Raw genomic sequence first — 21,548 nt, forward strand, 5'->3', positions numbered from 1 at the left:
TTTTTTATTTAACTCTTGTTTTCAAAAATGCCCTTAAGTATTTTATGATCATATCTAGTTTTCTAAACTTGTATTCCTGATATATCAATGCTGTAATCGCTCTTTTCTGTGAGCTTTTTGCTCTTGTTAAAACCAGTGTTGTGTGAAAGGTAAAACGCTGTATCTGTAATTTTAATGTGTGAGGAAACGTCCTTCGCTGTATTTTAGGAGCAAAAGTATTGATGGTCCACAAAAAGAGATTTAAATGTACCTAATTAGTTTATTTTTGTCGCTGCATATCACGAAGCCTGTTCTAATTTCCGTATGCTGACATTGACTAAGTGTTTTGTGATGAATGCTGGGTTTTTATTGGGGTTAATGGACATCACACCATACGCCCCATAGATTTCAAATATTTTTTTATTTTAAGTTGGAGCATTTCGATAAGTTGTCATTCTACCGCAATGATTATTCCTTTGATGTCAGATCAAATGTATTTAAAGTGTCTTTATAAATTGATTTTTTTTTGTTGTAAATAAAATATTGACTGTTTTTTATTTAATTTTTTTTACATTTTAATTGTCTGTAAACACTTTGAGCGAAGATCAAGACTTGCAAGTCCAAAAATAGATTTATTTGTGCGTCTTTAAATATATTGATCAAATGTCAATAAGTTCAATCATGTAAAACCATCTGGGAACATTTTATAATTTATTCTTTCCAACACTTAAAGATATAAAGAAAATATATAAATTTCAGTGCACTCTCATACAAAAATATACAATCCAATCAGTCATTTCTTGAGTGATCATCAGTCTCAACCATGCAACATTTATTTTTTTTACCAACAAACCTTTCAAGTAAGTCATCAGTCCTACTGTAATCAAAGTTCACTCCCTGCTGCACAACTGACCCTCACTTACTGGTAATGATGCATTGCTATATATATATATATATTTAAAAATGTAAATTCTTTTGTAATTTGTATGGGGTGAATGGATTACTTCAAGGGGTCTTTACAGCTGGAGGTTGGCTTGATTTATGTGGATAATCTGACAATATTGTATTTTTATGAAACATTGAAAGGTTACTTTGACAAATTAAACACGTATTATATAGTCCTCAATACAATATAATCCTCAAAAGACAATAAAAAAAGTACACCTCAAGTTACACAAGTAGTGGGAAAGATGAAAAGTGCAATTAAAAGATCAGCTATTTATTGCTTAAAAATAGATATTCTCTTAAACAAAGCTGCTCCCTGGAGAAAAAGCAAAACAATGCAAGCTTCTAACTAAGCAAAGTAAACATTATACACCCACATATCAAAAAGAATGAAGTCTGTGTGACAAAGACACTGACCAGCAGCTAAATCCATACTACTCTACTTGAAGCTGTTTTTAAAAAGACTTTTTGGCCACTTCAATTTTCTCAAATTGTCCTGTGACTTTTCTACAGATGGCAACAATAAGGAGCATTTTGCCTACTTGCATTTGCTACAGTTGAACATCTAAAAAAATTAAAAATAAAAATGAAATGTGACATGATCCAGTAGTATGTTTAGCCACCGCTAGCGTGACGGCGATGCTGACGATGACGACCAACCACATTATTGCCTGCAGTGGATGAAAAAAAACGCAGTTACATGCATGTAACACTCGCCATTTTTTTATGTGAATTAACGACATTTCACTGAAGTTACCTGTATCCCTCTTCTGCACTGTGTGTGGAATTTGGAAAGTGTATGGCCCTGGTGTTCCTGGTAAACCTTGATGCCCAGGATCACCTGTAAACATACAAAACTCTCAGACTTGCTTGTCTCAGTCGCTCCAATAAACACTTTACTCTGGAAAAATACAGTGTTTCATCAGCTGTTTTAAATGTACCCTTTTCTCCTCTGGGTCCTGGGTACCCTCTCTCACCCTTTGGTCCAGGGCCTCCTGGAGTTCCAGGGATGGTGCCATAGGCTGCACAAGAGCAGAAGCACAGATTCAGTTGTGATGAAGCAACATTTTCCAACTACACTTACATAAGCCTGGTTTTCCATTGCTGTAAGATTCAACTTGAAGCAGTATGTGGAAAATCATAACGGTATCCTCACTTCTGAAGAACTCCATGAGGTCAGCTGTGACGTTGCCGTAGGAACCGATGACGCGGCTCTGACCAGGTGGTCCGACAGGGCCAGGTGGACCAGGGGGGCCCTGAATCGCTCGTACATTCGCCCTCCAAGGACCCTCAACCAGATACTCCTGCAGCAGGCCTTGACCTAGAGGTGGGTTATTATATTTATATCAAAGTACTGAAGTGGCACTCATCATCAACTTTTTCATCATAGTTGGCCAGAAGAGCAGTAGTAGTAGTAGTAGTAGTAGTAGTAGTAGTAGTAGTAGTTAAGTCAGTGGTCTGACACTGTGGGCACCCCCTCGGACAAAATTGAGAGCTGTGGGCTACAACTTGGGCTCCGTTTTTAGCCGATATTTGTATCATTGTAATCCAATGTATCCATGGACGTACACAACATGTAGACAACTATCACTGAATTACTTTGATACTGAAGAAAACTTAAAAAACATGATTTTCAGCAGATCTGAAGTTGTAATAACCATCTTTTTCTACGATTCATAAACATTTATAATAATTTATAGACGTTTATTTGCAACATCTGAGATAATGATATCCCCCGAAAGTGCAAAATCCAAGCATACCCCAAAGCATTATGGAAATTGATGTTAGGGCATATTTATAGTAGATAGAACATATATTCCAAAAAAATATGGGATGGGGAGGGTGTTTGTGTTGTTTTGGGGGTGCCCATAGTGTCAGACTTAGACAACCCCTGCCTTACATAACTACAAAAGAAATCTCTCGACTCACTCTTGATGTAGTCTGTAACTTTTATTGCAACGTTGGCGACGTTGGAGTGGTCCAGTGTCTGCGTGAGCTTGCTGACATGGATATCTCTGTGCTCGGAGCCGTGTCGAGATTCACCCTGAGCGTAGCTCTGGCTCTGGATGTAACCCGGCTCTCCGCGATCTCCCTTCTGACCAGGAGATCCTGGATGGCCCGGAGGTCCGATGATGGCACGACGAACACTGTCACCTGAAAGATAAAGTTCATCCGTGATATCCACACTCATCTGTGCTCATGTATCTTTAATCTGTCTGTGTGGGATGTTAGGAGCTTACTGGTCAGATACTGCTGAATTTCAGTGCGGATGCTCTCCCGAGGGAAGTTTCCATTGTAGGAAATGGATCCGCTGTAACTGCCTGGTGGACCCTGTGGACCCTGTGGACCTTGAGGACCAGGAGGGCCGGGAAGACCTCTGAACCCAGAACCTGAGACAGATTCAAGTCCACATTATTGTACAAGTTGTACACAGCAAGATGAGGAAACCTTTTGCAATTCCATTGATGGTAGACTAAAAAATAAGGAGTGGACAAATAAACAACCTTCAAAATTACCATAATGTTGAATGAACACCTCTTTAACTGAATGTTAAGCTCAAAAAGGTATGCTTGTGCTGTAATGCAGGGCTGTTGTATTGCATTACATTAAAGAGGAACTTAATACCTCCTGAAAATGTTGTTTTTGCTGACCTCCAGTGGTTTAACATCTCACTTTGCTGCAGTGCTGTAGAGGGGAACTCCAGGGTGTGTCGGTACACCATGTAGTCAATGTTGGGTGTGGTTAAAGGTGTAAAAGAGCACCCTTCTGGTTTGCTTATATTTAAATAATGGTTATTCAACCTTTGCACCCAGTCAGTGCATTTACATTCCGTTTAAAAACCCCCCGATTATATTCAGGTTAAGGCAGATTACCCCAATTTCTCAAACGCCATGTAAACACTTTACCCCCGTTAAAGCAACATTAAAGCACTTTTCCCGCTTCAGTCCCCCTACAGGTTGGAAGCGGAATTGTCCATTACCGCTGTCCTAATGTGTCATTATATCTCATTCGAACTACAGATCCGCTACCCAATCTGGCAAACTTGCGTAATGTAATGGACAATTCCGCTTCCGCATCTTAGATACCCACCTAGTCAGTGCTTGGCCATAGACATTAGTAAGGGGAAGAGTGTAGACTAACGTGACTAGATAGAACTACGTGTGAAAGTTACGGACATGGCGGCAGTAGTTCAACCATACGTGTTCGAACCAGAATCGGATCCTGAAGAAGGAGGGGAGTCTCCTGCAGAACCTGAGACTCAGAATTCAAATGTTTCGGCCGATGATGTAGAAAGCCCTGCTGATTTTGACCAGCTCACCCGGAGACTGAAGGCAGGATACATTCAGAAACCCGTATCTCACTCAAAACAGCATGGATGTTTTTTTTTTTCCCAAGTTTGTATGCGTGTGGAAGCACCAGAGACACAAAATAACACCCCAAATCACAGAAAAGGTGATTTTTTTCATAATATGGGCACTTTAAAACAAGTGTAACATGTAGTGATTGAGGCTGATACTGCCATGTTGGAAAAAGGTATGTATTTGCAATAAATGTGAGCATTTCAGAGTTTTTTGCTGCACCATGCATGTTTTTTTCCCCATCCTGTTGGTGATTTAAAGGAAACAAATCGGAAATGCATCTGTAAACACAAACACTCTACCTTTGGTTTACGCATAAATGTTTAATCCTGTTTTCAGTTAATATTCTCTCAGGGAGGCAGTTATGACAATAATTAACTTAAGGGTGCTATAAATAATATACATAATATTATTACCCTTTGAACTGTACTTTATACAGTGGAATAAGTTGTTGCCTATACAATACATTATGTTCATCGTCTGTGTCGGACTCACCCTGCAGGTAACGCTGAATTTCCTCCAAGCTGTAGCCACGACCTCCCGCCCCCCCGTACACAGTGGCAGTGGAGACTCCAGCTGGGCCCTGAGGGCCGGGAGGGCCAGGTTGCCCTTGGACACCCGGAGGACCCGGAGGACCCGGATTACCGCGTTGTACGGCAGAGCTAATCCATGAGCGGAAGTCTGAATCTAAGTAGATGAAGATACAAGAATGATGATTGAGTAACTTTTCACTATCAACAACAAGACAGTTTCTGTCAGTGAAAAAAAACACAATGACTTACGTTTTATTAGTGCAGAATAGTCAATAGTAGCAGTAGTGATACCAGATCCCCCTGCACTAGAAGGCCCAGCAGGACCGGGTGGCCCGGGTGGACCTCTAGCAATCCCTCGTTCTGAAAATGACAATAAAAGCAATTTGATTGATCGAAGACCAGGCCTTACTTCCGGGGTTATTGTTTTTCTATGTGCAGATTTTCAGTGCAACATGTGCTCACCATTCATGATTTTGAAGACATATGTGGCTATCTCCTCTATACTGTAACTGCCTGAAAATCCTGCCGATGTCCCTGGTTGTCCTGGTGGTCCTTGTGGCCCTGGTGGTCCTGACAAATATCTCCTCACATCTTCTCCTAGACAGATCACAGCAGAGAGACACAGGCTGCATCTCATAACCCTTATTTGATAGCTCCTCGACTCCTCGGTCCTCGGCTGAACCGGAAGTTGTTCCGTCCCTCGAGAGCATCGAGGAGGAATCATCGAGGAGCTGTCGGCGAGGATACACGAGAGCAGCCTTCCTGGAAGCTAAAAGCTAAAAGCCATTGCTAACTCCGCCTATACAGCTGACAAATTCAAGTGACACTTCAGAGTAGAGGACGTCTCATCTCTCTAAAACACATTTGCTCGTTGCCTCTCTCCTCCAATGATTTCCTCGCGTCTCTCCCGTGCCTCCTCGGTGGGAGGGACGAAGACGTGAGGAAGGGAGGCAAGTGGATACTCAAGGAGGCAATTTAAGGCTCATGAGATGCAGCTATAGTTTAACCCGGAGCTTCCTCTGAAAAAGCAAGTCCTCAAAATGTTTTGCCTTCACAGTCAAATGAGATGAAGCGTTTAAGACACTAGAGTGCAGCATGGGTAATACGTATCTGATACTATTTGGCTCAGTCAGGATATGTATTGCACTTACTCTGAAGCATGGCGATGAGACTGCTGACCGTCAGGGATCCATAGCCAGGTGGACCAGGTGGTCCTGGAGGACCCTGGACACCAATACTAAGGCCTGAGTCCGAACCTGAAATTGCACAACACAGCTGAAGGTAACCCCCATTCGGCCATAATTATGCTTCATATATACACACTATTATAAGGAATATGCATTCTGGAGAGAAGCACAAGCTTACGTTGCAGGTATGCAATGATACGAGTGGAGATGTCCTGAATAGAGCCTGAAAAGCTTCCAGGGATTCCTGGAGGTCCAGGTGGACCTGGAGGTCCGGGGATACTGGACTGTCTGCTTCTACCTGCATGGAACAAATAAAACAGTCATACTCTGTTCTGTCAGCCCTGGCAGGCTGTAAGCATGGGACATTGCTTCAGAAAAACTCATACTTAGATAGTCAGTGATGTACTGTCGCATCTCACTAGAAGAAGCGAAGGAGCCCGGCTGGCCTGGAGGGCCAGGAGGACCTGCAGGGCCAGGAGGGCCTGAGGTGACTGAAACTGAGCCTGAGGAAAAATTAGATAGTAAAGACACTGACAAAAATATAGATATTTAAAGCCACTTTGGAAAATTTGTGTTTTTACAAGATAAAAACACTTGACTTTGTGTAGTATTTTTGAAAAGCAGAATTGAAAAGCAGAATTATGATTTTCTCTACCTCTTGAAAAGCCAGGAACACCAGGAGCTCCGGTGTCCCCTTAGAAATGATAAACGACAACAAAAGCATTATTGTTATGTGACGGACACATGTGGACACAGTATTTACTCTGAAATACAGACAATAAAACATTGACAGCATTCACAGATTTCTATGTGTTGGTAATCTATATCCACGACGTTCCACTTCCGGGATTGCTCCGTTGCGGACAGAAATTCCGGATTTCACTCATTTCGGCCGGATGTCCGGTACCTTCCGCTTTCTTTGTGTTGGAATTTTAAACTCTGGTTGATTTATGAGGACTATGGTTAACTGCTCCTCAGATCTCTGCAGGGTAAATCCAGACAGCTAGCTAGACTATCTGTCCAGTCAGAGTTTGTTGTTGCACGACTAAAACAACTTTTGAACGTACACGTTCCACCAAAACAAATTCCTTCCCGAGGCTATTTTGCAGAGGTGCCTTAGCGCCGCCCATGACGATTGTGATTGGTTTAAAGACATGCCAATAAACCAGAGCACATCCCGGTGTGCTGGTAGGACTAGCTAGTCCTTCCAGAAAAATGCAGTTTTTTTGTGATTGTTGCAGGCAAAAATCCCTGATTATCCCTGAGCATGTTTTCTTAAAAAATGCAATGGAATATGCGGGATATTTATGCAATTTTATGCGATGAAATTGCGGAAACTTGCAAAAATTGTGGGAACTTGCAAACTGCGGTTTGATGAAAACGAGAAAAAAAAGTGATTCCCCCAACACCCTGCTTTTCGATGATGTTCACGTCGCATAATTACGTCACTTCATAAAGTTCCCATGGCAACAGTGGAAAATGGCTGCTCTTGTGTGAAGTAAACGTAACATTTTTCAACTTTCTGCTAAGATATATGTGACTTTTTCGCAACAAAAATGCAGAGATTATGAAATCATGCAAGCCCTGCATAAATATGTGGACTTTGGCTGATTATGCATTGAATTATGCGATCGCATAATCACGTTTTTCTGGAGGGACTGACTAGCCAGACCCATACTAATGTGTTGGTACCTTTAAGTCCCTGTGGTCCCTGTGGTCCAGGAAGTCCCGGTGGACCTGGTGGTCCAGGGATCCCATGTCCTCCACCATAAGTTGACACTGTAAGGAAGAAATTAACATAACGTTTGTCACACTGTGCATTAAGCCCAATAAGTGTGGCTCGCTAATATAATTCTAATGTGATTTAGTATGATTTATTTTTAAATGTTGACCTCTCTCAGAGCTTCCTGGTCTTCCTGGGGTGCCCGGCACACCTTGTTGGCCTGGTTCGCCTGAGACACAGATGATGATACCACAGTTATTTATGCTGCGATGGATTTGATCAAAGGGAGGCTCATAACAATCTATATTGTTGTGTCACGGTCACAAATTCTTGGTGAAAGAAAACAAAAATAGAAAGACAGTTACCTTGGTATCCTCTTGGTCCAGGAGAACCTAAAATAACAACAGATATGTTATTACTACAACTAAAAGAGGGGAATTTTCTTTAAATGAGGCATACAGTCATACAGAGGTCTTCAGAAAATCTGATCACCTGCTGATCCTTTAGGCCCAGAAGGCCCAGGTGGTCCTGGTGGCCCAGTATAAAACGTTCCTGTAAGAAGAGCAGTGTTGAAATGGTTTCTGTTGCTGCTCATTACATATTAAACCCACATCAAGTTTAGATTTCGGATCATACCAGAGCTGGATGCAAAGCCCGCCTCTCCTTTGTCTCCTTTGGGTCCTGGAATTCCATAACCTAAAAAAAAGATGATTCAAGTTTGATATAAAGAATGGATGAGCTCCACATAATACCAAACACACTGTATGATGCACCTGCCTCAGAGTCTATATTCGAAACAGTTTAAATATTTGCCTGGCTGACCTGGAGGCCCAGGTGGTCCTGGAGGTCCTTGTCTTGAATCTCCTGATGAAAACATTTTAAACCAGTAGTCAGTGACACAATTTGAAAAATATTACAAGAAGGCTGCAGTCATTCTCAGATGGCATCAAACGAATCTTACAAAATCACTAAAGATGATGTCTTTGATAATGTTGCAAAAGATCCTGTTTTTATTTACCTGGACGTCCAGGTTGACCCGGTGGGCCGGGTGGGCCAGGTTGTCCTAAACCTCCACTGCCAACATACTGCCCTAAAGCAGAAACACAAAAACATAATTTTAAGTAATGAACAGTATTCTGGTCTGTAGAGAGGAACAAACCAGGTTAAAAGTGTAGAAAATTGCATTAAAGTGACCCTATGTAATTTAAGATGAACAGCACCAACTGTGGCCACAAATTGCAATTATATGATAATGCAAAATGCTTACATGTACAGTAAAGCGTGATTTATGGTTATGCGGTGGCTTCACGCAGAGCTTTCGCCGTAGCCTCCGTAAGTCGCCTGAAGTTAATACTGTGCGTTGGTGTGTGCGTCGATCTTTTTATGAGAGTAGCATGTGTGTGTGTGTGTGTGGGGGGGGGGGGAGTGTGTGGTAGAGCGAGAGAGAGAGTGACATGATTAGCTTCGGAGCGAGTACCGACTCTAGAGGCATAGTGGGAGTAACAAAGTGTCTCCCCTGTGCTTTCCATAGACAGTAAAATAAATACAGCGACGCCATAGACTTCGATGGAGACCAGTGTCAAGTCTATTACAAGCACTTTTCCGGTGATGGCTAAGCGTACTGTGCAGCTGCTGCAGCCTCAAACTGAGCTTGACAACGTAGATGTGACGTGAGCAACCTGTCTGAAAGTTGTAAGTCTTCTGGTAGCTGTGCCAAGAGAAATCTGAATCATTTGCAGAGACGGAGAGCGTGAGTAGGAGCTGTCCATGAGTGTAGGAGCAGGAGCAAAACGTTGCTGAAATATTTTGTTCCGATGCTTTCATGGACTCTCTATGGGCTTCTCCCTTGACTGTATGCCTCCTTGTCCCCCCCACCTGCGAGCTTCTCCTGACTATATGGTAATTTCTCTGCTGTGCGACAGAAAGTCACGTAGTTATGACATAATCGTGAGCCTATTTTTACAAAAACGGCTGCTACGGGGCCATAACATAAGATACAAGGTAATGGAGCCTTTTATACATTGTCGTGTTTCTTTAGAAATAAACAATGGACAAATAGAGTCTTGCTTCAGATGTAAAGTTATACGCTGTCAAAGTGACGCCAAAATGAATGGGAGTCAATGGAATGCTAGCGGAAGGTGATGGCTTGTTAGCCTCAGAATAGGAGGTATGCTTTCCAGATGCTCGCTTACCCCCTTGGTGCTTTCTGACCACAAATCTGTAGCAGGAAAAGTTAACCCTCCCCTTGATTTCATGTTGTTTATGGAGAAGGAGAACCATGAAATGAGTCGGGGAAATGCAACGCCACCAAGCCACGTCCGAGCGACGTGCATCACCGCGACGTGTAGTTACATTTTTCAAGAGGGGCACGTCAGGCTGCATATGGTCTGTGTCTCCACGTACCTACGTATGTAGCCCAGGCGTAGATTTTACGCAGAAGCATAAATCACGCTTAAGTAGGAAAGAGTGTAAAGTAAATAAACTCAATATCACTTTGTACTGTTTTTGCATTATTTGCATTAGCTACCATAGGCTAACAGTAATTTTGTTTTCATCCCTCTTTATACTTCTGCTCCACTACAGCTAAATTTACACTGTTACGTTTTGGCTTTTAAGCACAGTTTTGAGCCAAAAGCAATCTCCTTGCACATAAGTCTTTAGTAGAAGAACTAATCTCCGTTTAAACTAACACGCCCAAACCACATATCTTATGAACATTTTTGTATACTGGGCATACGTGTGCTGGGGTAAACAGGAGGCAGCATTTATAATCCGCCCGTTGCTGGTAGTTGCCATGGTAACATTAGTAGCTTAGTCTCAGAGAACGACACATCATGACTGATAAGACCCAATCAGGCAGCGAAACGTTGGCATTGGTGTCTGTTGCCAAAGGTCTCCGTTTGCGGCCGTTGAGACTGCAACACAACCCCGCAGATTCCAAACCAAAACGGGGTCAGAAGTGTTTTCAAATGTCTCCGGTTTAGGGGCTCTGAAACGCCAGATCGGTGGGAATGTAGCAAAAGATATTTGTTTTTAAACCAAAATGTTGCAGTATAAATGTACATACATTCACACATATTACTTTACAAATTCAATTTTTGGATTAAAAAAAAACCATATGAAGTGCTTATAAGATAAGATATTTTGTTATAAATTAAACTACTCCACAGTTTATACAAGTACAACTGATAATTCATTGATTAACAGAGAATTAATTTGCCATTTTTCATGCAAAAATGCCACATTTTATGGTTCCAGATTTTCAAATGTGAGACTTTGCTGCATTTCCTTTCAATTATTTTTATTTACCTGGAATCATGTTTGAACTGTTGTTTGGACAAAACAAGCATTGTGAAGGTGTCACTTTGGGCTCTGGGTAATTCTGACAGCAATCTCACTTTTTTTATTTTACAAACAACAAAAAAATCAATTAATTAATCTAGAAAATAATCAGCAGATTAACCCACAAGGCTAATGATCAATAGTTGCAGTCCTGTACAAAATAGTTAAAAAGATTAGCTCCACCTCAACCAACTACAGCAGTAAAAATGCTGCTTACACATCAATACGGGAGAAGTAATAATATGATGATCACAGTGGCCATTTTTCTGCATGATGTTGCTGTCGGGTGAAAACCTTCTATGTCCAAAACAGTTGCTTTTCAGGAAATATAAAAAGGCTAATTTGAAAACATTATATTGAGTTTATGTCAGATGAAATCTGCCTCGTCACTGTATATTAGTAAAACCTACAGACAGACGTAAAGGTTGACCAATAGCTTTGATTTATGAAAAAAAAGACGAAATATGGAGATAGGAGTTTTTTTCCGGACAGCCACGATGAGTACTTTAAATACTTTAAATACTGATTATATGTACATGCTTTTACAAAAGACTTTAAATGCATGACTTTGACTTGTAATGGAATATTTTCTACAGCGTGGTATTAGTACTTTTACTATGAGTGTATTCTGCAGATAACGTTACACCCCAGGTTATTTCTCACCTGTAAACACTGTATGTCTAGTAGAAAATCATCAAGAGAAAGTACTTACTTTCAGACGTTCTCGATGTTATTACTTGTTCTCCCTGCTCTCCCTTATATCCCCTGTCCCCTTTAGCACCTGCAAAAACAAACAACATGCAGCATCCATGAGACTTTGATGGCTACATATCGGATCTAAAAACCTTCTTTTGGGAGCAAAAAAGAGCAATGCCCTACCAGGTTGGCCAGGCAGACCAGCAGGGCCAATGGGACCTGAGGAGATAAAGCAACAAATACAACTATAAGTATTGGTACTACTGATATATTGCAATCATTCAGGGCAAGATATGCAGAATGCCAAAGGACATCATCTGGCTACTTTGTGGGCTGTCGTGGGTCAGACCTGATAATCCTGGAGGTCCTGCAGGGCCGGGAGGACCAGAAGGCCCAGGTGGTCCTGGGATGCCAATAGAAGTGGAGCCAGCTGGAAAATAATTAAAGTGATGGTCAGATGTCTATAACTATAACCTAATCAATATTATGTTAAATTATACATTTTATAATCCCCAGGGACTACGGGCCGAAAATAGCAATTCTGCTACAACCTGGTGCGATACATCTCTCCTTGTTCTTATACAAGGTTAATGTTTAATTGTGCATTATCCCTGTTTAAATAAAATGACATTACATTATCATGATCTGTTACCTGCATTGATGATTCTTCCTGGTTGACCTGATTCACCTAAAACCGACAGACACATGCTACATCAGACGCACAAACTAATAGCACAAAGCACGTGGTATTTTAGAGAGCATGCACTTTCTGCAGCAGATGGCCCTCCATATAGCTATACCTTTGGAGCCTGGTCGTCCTGGATTCCCTGGTATCCCTAAAAACAAGACGCAATTTTTTAAGTATTGAGAGCATTAAAAGCAAAAAGAATTAATAATAAAATGTCACGTAAATAATAATGAAGCTACAATGTGTGTTGTATTAATAGCAGAGTCGTACCTGGTGGTCCTTGAAGACCAGGTGTTCCTACAGAAGGGGAGATATGAATATGTCATATCATTGATATTCATCCACAAATGATAATGTTAATATAGCTAAGGATCCAATATATATTTATATTTATAAGAGTGACATCAGGCTCAGTTTACCTGGAAGTGCAGCATCTCCAGGAGGCCCAGCAGGACCTCTGAGTCCAGGGGGCCCGGCATGTCCTTGGTCACCTGAGGGTCAGAGAAATATATCACTTATGAGGTATCGTGGATTTTTTGTGTGTCTAAAATACTAAATATTCAAGAACGGAAAGAAAAGCCTTATTTCACTCACTTGATTACACTCTGGAGTGTAATATTCAATGTTATGTCCTTGTACACATCAAAATGATATTTAAATAGCTGTATCTGTAATGCTTATATAATGACAAATTTTACCTTTTGATCCCTTCAATCCATCGACTCCAGACAACCCTGATGATATAAAAACAAACAAATATCATATTGAATATCAATCAATAAGTCACTCTACACAACAAACTTTTGTTGTACAGCCAGTTGTTGTTTTTTTCCAGCAATTGCTATTCCTTAAATCAGGGTTCTTCAACGTTTTTTAAACCAAGGACCCCTTAACTGAAAGAGAGACAGAGCATACTACATATATTGTATAAAATTAAGTTGCAAATTAAACTGGGCCTACAATAATGTGTAGGGTGGCCTAAAGCCTTTATACATACCTTTTTAGTGCATAGAAAACTAAGATGTTAAAGTAATTGTCAGCATGATTTTATAAATCATGTTTTAATGTTAAATATACATGTGGCACATTGAATCTTTAGGACATACTGTATGTGTGGATGGCCTTAGTGACTACCTTACCTCTAGGCCAGTAAGATTATCATCAGTAGGGATTTATATTTGCTAATAATATGTTGGATTCATGTTAAGACATTTTAATTTTTAAAAAAACTTTGAAATATTAACAATAATTTGGAGGCCCCCTTGCAGTGACTCTGAGGACCCCCTGTTGAAAATCTCTGCCTTAAATGAACAGTAAAAGAGGCTTTATGAGCAGACTCCTCTCTGCTGTCCCCTGGTGGAGGTGATGATATTTATTTAATACTCATGTTCCTGCCTGTAAAGTTGTAATGATTTCATAGTATAACAAGTTCAGAAAAAGGATAAAGATAAGTGAGCTATAAAGTTGAATTTTTATTCTTTTTATTCTATCTTTAATTCTAAATAGTTGATATAACTCATGTATAGTATGTTGATTAAACAATATCATTAAGTGCTTTTTCCATTTTCTTGAATGGGTAACATTTTTCTCACATTTATCGCAATCAAGTCACATTAAGAGAAGAATAGAATAGAATAGTCTTTTTTGTCATTGTACATGTACAACAAAATTGAATGCAGTTCTTTCAGTGGAGAACAAACAAGACATCACTGCACGATGCATCCTTAAACTTAAAACTCAAGTGGCATTAAGTTCAATAATGGCTCTTGGATAATAATTGTTTTTCAGTCTGTTTGTTCGTGTTTTAACTGTTCTGAAATGTCTGCCCAAGGGCAGCAGATCAAACAGAGAGTGTCCGGGGTGAGATAGATCTTTGAGAATGCTCTGGGCTTTTTTGGTTGGCTTTCAATTAAAGTAATAGTTCAATATTTTGAGCAGTTTCCAGGCAACTAGCAGAGACTCCAGGAAGTGACCTTAACCAGTGAGCTTTAGTGAATGTTGTTGCTGTTGGGCAGAGCCAGGCTAGCTGTTTCCCCCTGTTTTTAGTCTCTATGCTAAACTAAGCTAAGCAGCTGCAGGCTGGAGCCCCATATTTAATGGACAGGCATGAGAGTGGTATTGATCTTCTCATCTAACTCTTGGCCAGAAAACGAGAAAAGAGTCTGAGAATGAGTACATTATCTGAGGCTGGAGGTCCTTTGACTCACCCATTGACCCTTTGAGTCCTCTCTCTCCAGCTGGCCCTTGCAGACCCGGTAAACCAGGATCACCTGAGGAGTGGGACATCTGGATTAGGAAACTGCACAGAGTATATAAGATGCCAATTTGATAGATTCAAATACAGTTAAATTCACAAAGCTGTACTGACCTTTCACACCTTTGAGACCTGTGTCACCAGCTTCACCTAAAATAAATATGAATTAAATTACAGTTAGAAACATTCACTGAAAAGGGAAAAGTCCTATAAAAACTTGATGTAATTACAACAAACCTTTAAGTCCTTGGAATCCAGCAAGCCCTCTGTCACCTGCAGAGGGAGAAGAGTGACTGTGAGCAACATTATAGTATATTATAAAATAAACTAACCATACATCTCAGTGCATTTAGCAGTGGAACAGACAGTGACCTACCTTTGGGACCAGGTAGCCCTGTCTCGCCACGGAAACCCTGAGCACCTGGTTGACCTACAGTTTAACAAAACATCTCGTGTAAAATGGCAGGGATTAAGTCACAGCCCTGCTAATGGTATTTTCAGTTGGTACATTTGAGATACTAATTTACCTCAGTGGGTGATTCTGGAGACCATAATGCTTTACATGAATGATAACAGGGAGAAACTGACCTGGTACACCAGAAAGTCCAGGAATTCCAGATGTGCCTAGATCATAAATGAATAATTATTAGAAAGGAAAAACACTGTCGAACAAGAACAGCGATTAAATAATGTGGAACTAAAATTGAAATTAAGAAGGTTTTACAAAAGTTTAATTATCCTAAAAGTTGCAGTGAAATCTCACTTTTTCTTTCTTTTTTATACTTTTTTGGTATTTATCAAATCAATTGGTTATATATTGTGATTATGTATTTTAACTGTTCATGGTGCTATACAGTGATAACTCTAATTGGCAAACATATTAATAATTGTAATACAGTAGAACAAGAGAAAATAAGAAAATAAGAGAAAATAAATAAGAGAAAATAAGAATAAGAAGAATAAGAAGAAAATAAGAGAAAATAAAGATGTGTTCTTAATACAGTGAAGCCCAATAAACGTTTACATTAAAGCATCAGGAAAGACAGGAAAGATATACTGTATTATGCAATTATTTTTGCATATATATCTAGGTACTCTATATGTGTACGTGAAACATGCATACATAAATGCTTCATTATCTTTAAAGACAGAATTAAGCAGCACTTTTTTAATGTGTTTTTCTTTCTGAATTTGATGTTTAAATTGGTTACTTTCTTATTATAAACAGAACACAAGGATAGGTAGCATAATTATGACGTTTAAGTCAGCAGTTAGAGAGTTATAGACAGTTTTATTCATGAGGAGGGACACAGAACATATTTTTGCAAAGCGTTGGTGCTATGTGAAGCATTGAATTAATGCTGTTGGTGCTTGTAATTTAAGTAAGAGAAAAACATTTTCACATTGAACACACCCCACGTGTGTACAAATGTCTGTGATATGGTTTTCTAACAACTAGAAGAAGCAGCAGGAACTTAAAATTCATCATTTGGGGCATTTTATTATTCTTAATTGCTGTATGTATCTACGTCAAGGTAGTTCTTGTTTGCTTTTCACTGAACAATATGGAGGCTTAATTCACAAATTGACTCTATGCTGCCACCTGGTGCCATTTGTAGTTCATACACCATGAGGAAACAAACTGTTACAGATGCACATTTTGTCTGCAAGTAAAACCAACGGTATTCTGATGTTAAAACACACAATGTTCAGTGATCTCACCTTTTGGTCCAGCCGGGCCAACAGGCCCAGGATCCCCAGGAGCACCTGCACAAACCAAACACATGAGATCCTGTAGTGACACTTTTAAGATAGACATTGTTGTGTTATAATAAGTAGCACTAAGACACACAAAGCAGTGTTTTCCCTGGGTTTATCGAAGACTTAGCTGCGCATATTTGTCGGAGGGGTTAAGGGGCTTTTCCTCAAGAAAATGCTAGAGCAGATAATAATCAATAACACTCAAAAAGCTCAAAGACAAAACTTGCTAAAGAAGGCCAACTACAATCATTTGATCTGAGAAAAGTCTTTTAGTTAGTTTGATGCTTTTTCGCGTTTTTTTGCCTCGTTTCACATTCATTAATCTTAAGGCTCTGGCACACCAACCCGATTATCGGCGGTTATATCCTGTTTTCATTTTTTGGGCAACAATACAGATTAGCGCCACCTGCTATTATGGAGGTGTATTACGTTTTGCACACACGCAGAATGTACACTCAAGTCGGCGTTGCTTCGATGTGTTCTGAGGCACTTTTTTGAGAGACAGGAGCCAACTGATCAGTCCAACTGCCTTTTCTGCCGACGGTTGGCCGTCGGGTTTAGGTGCTGACAAAAATGGCTCAGGTGCTGCACCTAAGACTTATAATGGCAGGGAAAACCCTGCAAAGGTTGTGTTACTGCTGGGAATCTAAATCCTACCTCTGTCACCTTTCGCTCCAAAGCCTGGAGGTCCTGCCTCACCTCTGGGGCCAGGCGGGCCCTCACGACCCCTGATGCCTGCTTGCCCATCCAGTCCATGATCACCTGATATTTTACATATAAGTAAATGTCTCACTGTTAATAGGCTAAGCAGTGTACTTGCATCAAGTAGTTTGAACTGAAGTGTTCTCTGTACCTTGGCTTCCTTTCTGTCCTTTTGGACCCTCAGGTCCTGCATGTCCCGGAGCACCTGAGGTCAAAGGTCACAGTCAGTAAAATGACACTTCGCTGCCACAAAACAGTCCTGAAAAAATGTCAAATATTGGTAATGACTCAATGAAAATATTAGCCATCATTTCTCACCTTGAAGTCCAGGGAAACCAGAATCTCCTGTGATTAGTAAAACATACATATTATGATGAAAGTGCAAAGTAGCTGACAAACATACAGAAATGTATTACAAGTGAAAAATAAAAAGATTTCTAGCACTAAGTGAATTTCTTCCCGACCTTTAGATCCAGGGTCCCCTGAAAAGAATTAAAATATATATATATATATAAATGAGTATACATTAAACACAATTCCTGTTGATTAACTTAAAAAAGGGAAAATGTTTAGATTTTATGAAAGAAATAATATTTGAAATTGACAATAATATTTGAATTTCACCTTTAGGTCCAGGCAGCCCTCTCTCTCCCTGCACTGACGATGCTATAAAATCTGAGACAGAAAACAAAAGTTCAATGAACATGCAGTGTGTGTGTGTGTGTGTGTGTGTGTGTGTGTGTGTGTGTGTGTGTGTGTGTGTGTGTGTGTGTGTGTGTGTGTGTGTGTGTGTGCGCGTGCGTGTGTGCATGCATGTATTCATGTAGTCAGTATATATGTGTACATTAGCCTACCTTTGTATGACTGTGATTCCATTTCAGTTTTTAACATCTTCTGGATGGTTATCTGAAGATTGGCAACGTTTACGTATTCTCCGCTCAAACCGGTTCCGGTGGTCCCACTGGTGCCAGCAGAACCACCTTCAATGACATTTCTGCCAGTGGAGCCACCAGCACCAGCATCAGCACCAGCACCTCCACCTCCAGCGGATACCACTGCAGCTCCAGCCACCCCTCCATCCGCCCCAAAGTTGTTGATGTCATTGTTAGAACTTGACATCCGGCTGGTACGGGCAGAAGTCACCGAGGACGCCTCCTCCAGCGTAGCCACTCGATTCTTCAGCTTTCTCACGTCCTCAGCTGAGGAAGGGACATCAGAGTTTTGTAAGATTAACATACAATTCAGAACCTGAATGCACCATTCTGACTGACTTTTCAATCAACTGAATTTCCAAGCAGACTGTAAAAAGTACAATTGAAATAATCAATATATCAAATCTATCTTTAGAATATGGCGGGGTTGTATTTGGGTGGGCAACCCAAGTACATTTTATATACAGTGTATACATAACACTGTACTATATAATTAATCCAAATAACAACAATCCCCTAAAAAACAACATTGTCTGACTCCAAAACATTTGATTACAAAATATTATACATAGTAACCCTAACCATTAGATACAAATGTGATCACAGATCAAAGCCAAATCCTTATTATTTTCATGTTTAATTCAGTGTGTAAATGAATAGACAACAGTTAGCTTGTAGTTCACTACCACCCTTATAAAGCCTCCCTCAGTCATCTGGGGTCATCTGTACCCTTTAATCCCCCTGATGGTGGGCCTACCACCACATACTGCCAAAATCTCATTAGCTAAAAATATAAAGGAAGGATTTTTACAGTCTGACAGTGTGGAGTCCCCCTGAAATTTGAGACACTGGAGTCAGTTAGCTGTGGGCTACAACTTGAGCCCCAGTTTTTAGCCTATATTTAAAATGTTGGCAAACTGGCACCATTACCTGTATGCCAAATTAGCTATTATCATTTCCTGTTTGCAATGTACCCATGATGTATAGCCAACTATCACTGGATTACTTTGATACAAAAGAAAGTTTAAAAACATGATCATTATCAGGCAAGTTCTGGAGTTACAAGAATTTTCTTTTTTCTTTGATTTCTAAACTGAATTTTTTGGAAGTTCACAAACTTTTTAATACCATTTCATATTTAACTTAATATGTTATATTGTATGTCACTGAAAAAGAATTAGCAAAAACCTTAAAATATAAAGTTTTTGGTTATACCTTTAACCTACCACAGAGCGAGTTGAACTGGCGGTTGAACATTGTGTACTTTCTGACTGAATGATACAAAACTGATCCTGAAGACAGTACATAATACTCTATGTACTCTACAGGATCTACACTATCAAATAATTAGTCAGTAACTGCTCAACAGGTTTTGGCGTGCACATGCTTACGTGCAAGTTGCTAACATTTGCAACTTCCAGGTTCTCTTTTTATCACATTTCTATCAGGAAAAATACAGATCAACAACTCAAAACAAAACTGAAGTTTCTGATGTCATCAAGCAACCATTTCTGGAGCTGCTCCACTGACAATGAATGCCAGACCGACCTTATGGCAGTGGGACAGTACCCACAGATCAAATTTCCAGGGAGGGGATTACTTTTAGTGTCTCACAGCTCTTAGCAGCACTGTGAAATAATGCTCACCAGCCTGTAAAAGCCGAAACACACATTTTATTGGTTCAAAAACAGTCACTCCCAGGGCACTTCATTGCAGAGCAGCACCAGAAAGTTTCCCATGACTCCCAAGGTTTTATCTTTGGGGAGATTTTTTATTGTTCCCTATTAAATCTCATTATGCTGTATAAGTCAGCCTTACCGAGTGCAATGAGCCCAAACAGGAGTCCCAGCAGGAGCAGGGAGAGGAGGAGAAGTCCCAGCAGCCATTTCCACCAGGAGCAACACGAGTCGGAGCAGCAGCACAGTCCTCCACCTCCAAAGATGCCGCTGTCTCTGTGAATCTCTGGAGATGGAGAGTAAAGAGTCAAATCCTCACTTTCAAACATTAAAACAATCATCATTAATGTAAATATCAAAATACATGCAATCACAATTACCTGCATAGGTGGCTTTGTCTTTCATTACCACTCCAGATGATCCATCTGATGAAGAAATTAATAAAGCTCACATATTTTGTTTCAATAATCAATTCATCATTTTGTTTTAGTTTTCAAGAGATGTTTTTAATGACCACTCACAGTAAGAGTTGCCTGTCTCTGTCTTCAGTTGCGCCTTCTCACTGTAGCTTGAAATAAGCTTCTCTTTCTTTATTGAATCTCCTGACAGCGACCCTGTACAATTAGAAATACTTTTTTGTATTTTACAAGCAGAACCAGAAAAACACAGCTCTTTAAGAGCTAGATAGGAATAAAAGGAAAACAACTCAGTACATAATTAAGCAAATATCTTGAATTTAAAGAGAGAAGGAAGAAGAAAGATAGAGAGAAGAAAATCTTTGAAAATATCTCATTTTCTGTCCCTAAGACTAGGAAGAGGTAAACAAATAAATACTGATAAAGGTGATAGTACAGTTCAACTGTACAGTAAAACAGTATAGCTGTATACTATATAAGTATGCTTTACAACCTGTTGAGGTCATGGGAAAATTGGGTGCAGAAAAAGTTGAGAACCTCTTTTAGGGTGAGAGAAAATTCAATGTTTCTTCAGAAGGAGGCAGTAAGTAGCTGACTCACCTCCTCCCATCTGCGTGATGCTGCTGCTGGTGAACTGCTTCCCGCTGTCTTTAGCCAAAATCAGCATTTCTGCTTCCCTCTTGGCTGGAGCGTTCTCCTTTTCAGAGATCAGGTACTTATAGTCTTTCTTAAGTGAATCATCAGTTTGGGATCTAGTGGCTGACAACAACAAAAAACATAGTCAGAAATCATTAAAGCTATTGTGCATATAGTTTCTGATGCCCCCATGACGAATTCTAAATAATGACAACAACACTGTTGGCGCGTCCGACAGTGTTGTTGTCATTATTACACAGCCTTCCGTGATCGTGCACGCGCCCATCCTCCATGCAGTTGCTAGTAGCCAAGAACGACACGGAGGATTAAAAAACATGATGGACTCTTCAGAAAAGGTAATTACCTTAATCTAGTCACCGGACAACACAATCTTCTGAACATAGCCATACTGACAAATACAGAGAGAGTTGTGTGGAGCTGATAGTCTTAATTAGCTTTGTAGCAACTAATTTGGCAATGGCTCGAATGTAACAGACGTTCATTAATATAAAAAATGACACTACTAAAGCTTTAAAGTTTGAGAACTGTGATAACTTTTTTAATCAGATTATAGGCTATGAATCACTTGGTGAATTTACTTGTAGAAACTCCACTGCTGCTGCTGACGAAACCGCCACCATTTGACAAATTCTTCTGAACGCCATAACCTGTAAATGCAAACACACAGTAAGAACGTAAGAAAGGTGCTATTTTGTGTT

General features: G+C 40.1%; 1 protein-coding gene across 1 annotated transcript in view; it reads right to left on the minus strand.

Moving 5' to 3' along the window:
- Positions 1-768: 768 nt before the first annotated feature.
- Positions 769-21,548, minus strand: part of col17a1b (collagen, type XVII, alpha 1b) — a 31,282-nt gene continuing 10,502 nt past the window's right edge. Inside the window, exons 13-57 of the mRNA XM_039784930.1 lie at positions 21,429-21,497; positions 20,794-20,952; positions 20,299-20,391; positions 20,158-20,202; positions 19,920-20,063; positions 18,024-18,368; positions 17,794-17,844; positions 17,634-17,651; positions 17,488-17,514; positions 17,321-17,374; positions 17,125-17,229; positions 16,429-16,473; positions 15,295-15,330; positions 15,083-15,136; positions 14,944-14,979; positions 14,821-14,856; positions 14,660-14,722; positions 13,151-13,186; positions 12,872-12,943; positions 12,723-12,749; positions 12,565-12,600; positions 12,417-12,452; positions 12,114-12,194; positions 11,948-11,983; positions 11,781-11,849; positions 8,745-8,816; positions 8,540-8,590; positions 8,363-8,422; positions 8,219-8,278; positions 8,092-8,118; positions 7,896-7,955; positions 7,696-7,782; positions 6,659-6,697; positions 6,390-6,506; positions 6,182-6,301; positions 5,968-6,072; positions 5,279-5,413; positions 5,066-5,176; positions 4,779-4,970; positions 3,165-3,314; positions 2,854-3,078; positions 2,081-2,245; positions 1,866-1,946; positions 1,682-1,765; positions 769-1,595 (exon numbers count right to left, since the gene is read on the minus strand). Of these exons, the coding sequence (XP_039640864.1) occupies positions 1,540-1,595; positions 1,682-1,765; positions 1,866-1,946; positions 2,081-2,245; positions 2,854-3,078; positions 3,165-3,314; positions 4,779-4,970; positions 5,066-5,176; positions 5,279-5,413; positions 5,968-6,072; positions 6,182-6,301; positions 6,390-6,506; positions 6,659-6,697; positions 7,696-7,782; positions 7,896-7,955; positions 8,092-8,118; positions 8,219-8,278; positions 8,363-8,422; positions 8,540-8,590; positions 8,745-8,816; positions 11,781-11,849; positions 11,948-11,983; positions 12,114-12,194; positions 12,417-12,452; positions 12,565-12,600; positions 12,723-12,749; positions 12,872-12,943; positions 13,151-13,186; positions 14,660-14,722; positions 14,821-14,856; positions 14,944-14,979; positions 15,083-15,136; positions 15,295-15,330; positions 16,429-16,473; positions 17,125-17,229; positions 17,321-17,374; positions 17,488-17,514; positions 17,634-17,651; positions 17,794-17,844; positions 18,024-18,368; positions 19,920-20,063; positions 20,158-20,202; positions 20,299-20,391; positions 20,794-20,952; positions 21,429-21,497 (3,770 nt within the window). The 3' untranslated portion in view covers positions 769-1,539. The remainder of the gene's footprint in view (positions 1,596-1,681; positions 1,766-1,865; positions 1,947-2,080; positions 2,246-2,853; positions 3,079-3,164; positions 3,315-4,778; positions 4,971-5,065; positions 5,177-5,278; positions 5,414-5,967; positions 6,073-6,181; positions 6,302-6,389; positions 6,507-6,658; positions 6,698-7,695; positions 7,783-7,895; positions 7,956-8,091; positions 8,119-8,218; positions 8,279-8,362; positions 8,423-8,539; positions 8,591-8,744; positions 8,817-11,780; positions 11,850-11,947; positions 11,984-12,113; positions 12,195-12,416; positions 12,453-12,564; positions 12,601-12,722; positions 12,750-12,871; positions 12,944-13,150; positions 13,187-14,659; positions 14,723-14,820; positions 14,857-14,943; positions 14,980-15,082; positions 15,137-15,294; positions 15,331-16,428; positions 16,474-17,124; positions 17,230-17,320; positions 17,375-17,487; positions 17,515-17,633; positions 17,652-17,793; positions 17,845-18,023; positions 18,369-19,919; positions 20,064-20,157; positions 20,203-20,298; positions 20,392-20,793; positions 20,953-21,428; positions 21,498-21,548) is intronic.

The sequence above is a fragment of the Perca fluviatilis genome, chromosome 19 (assembly GCF_010015445.1).
Source record: "Perca fluviatilis chromosome 19, GENO_Pfluv_1.0, whole genome shotgun sequence".
Classification (NCBI taxonomy): domain Eukaryota; kingdom Metazoa; phylum Chordata; class Actinopteri; order Perciformes; family Percidae; genus Perca; species Perca fluviatilis.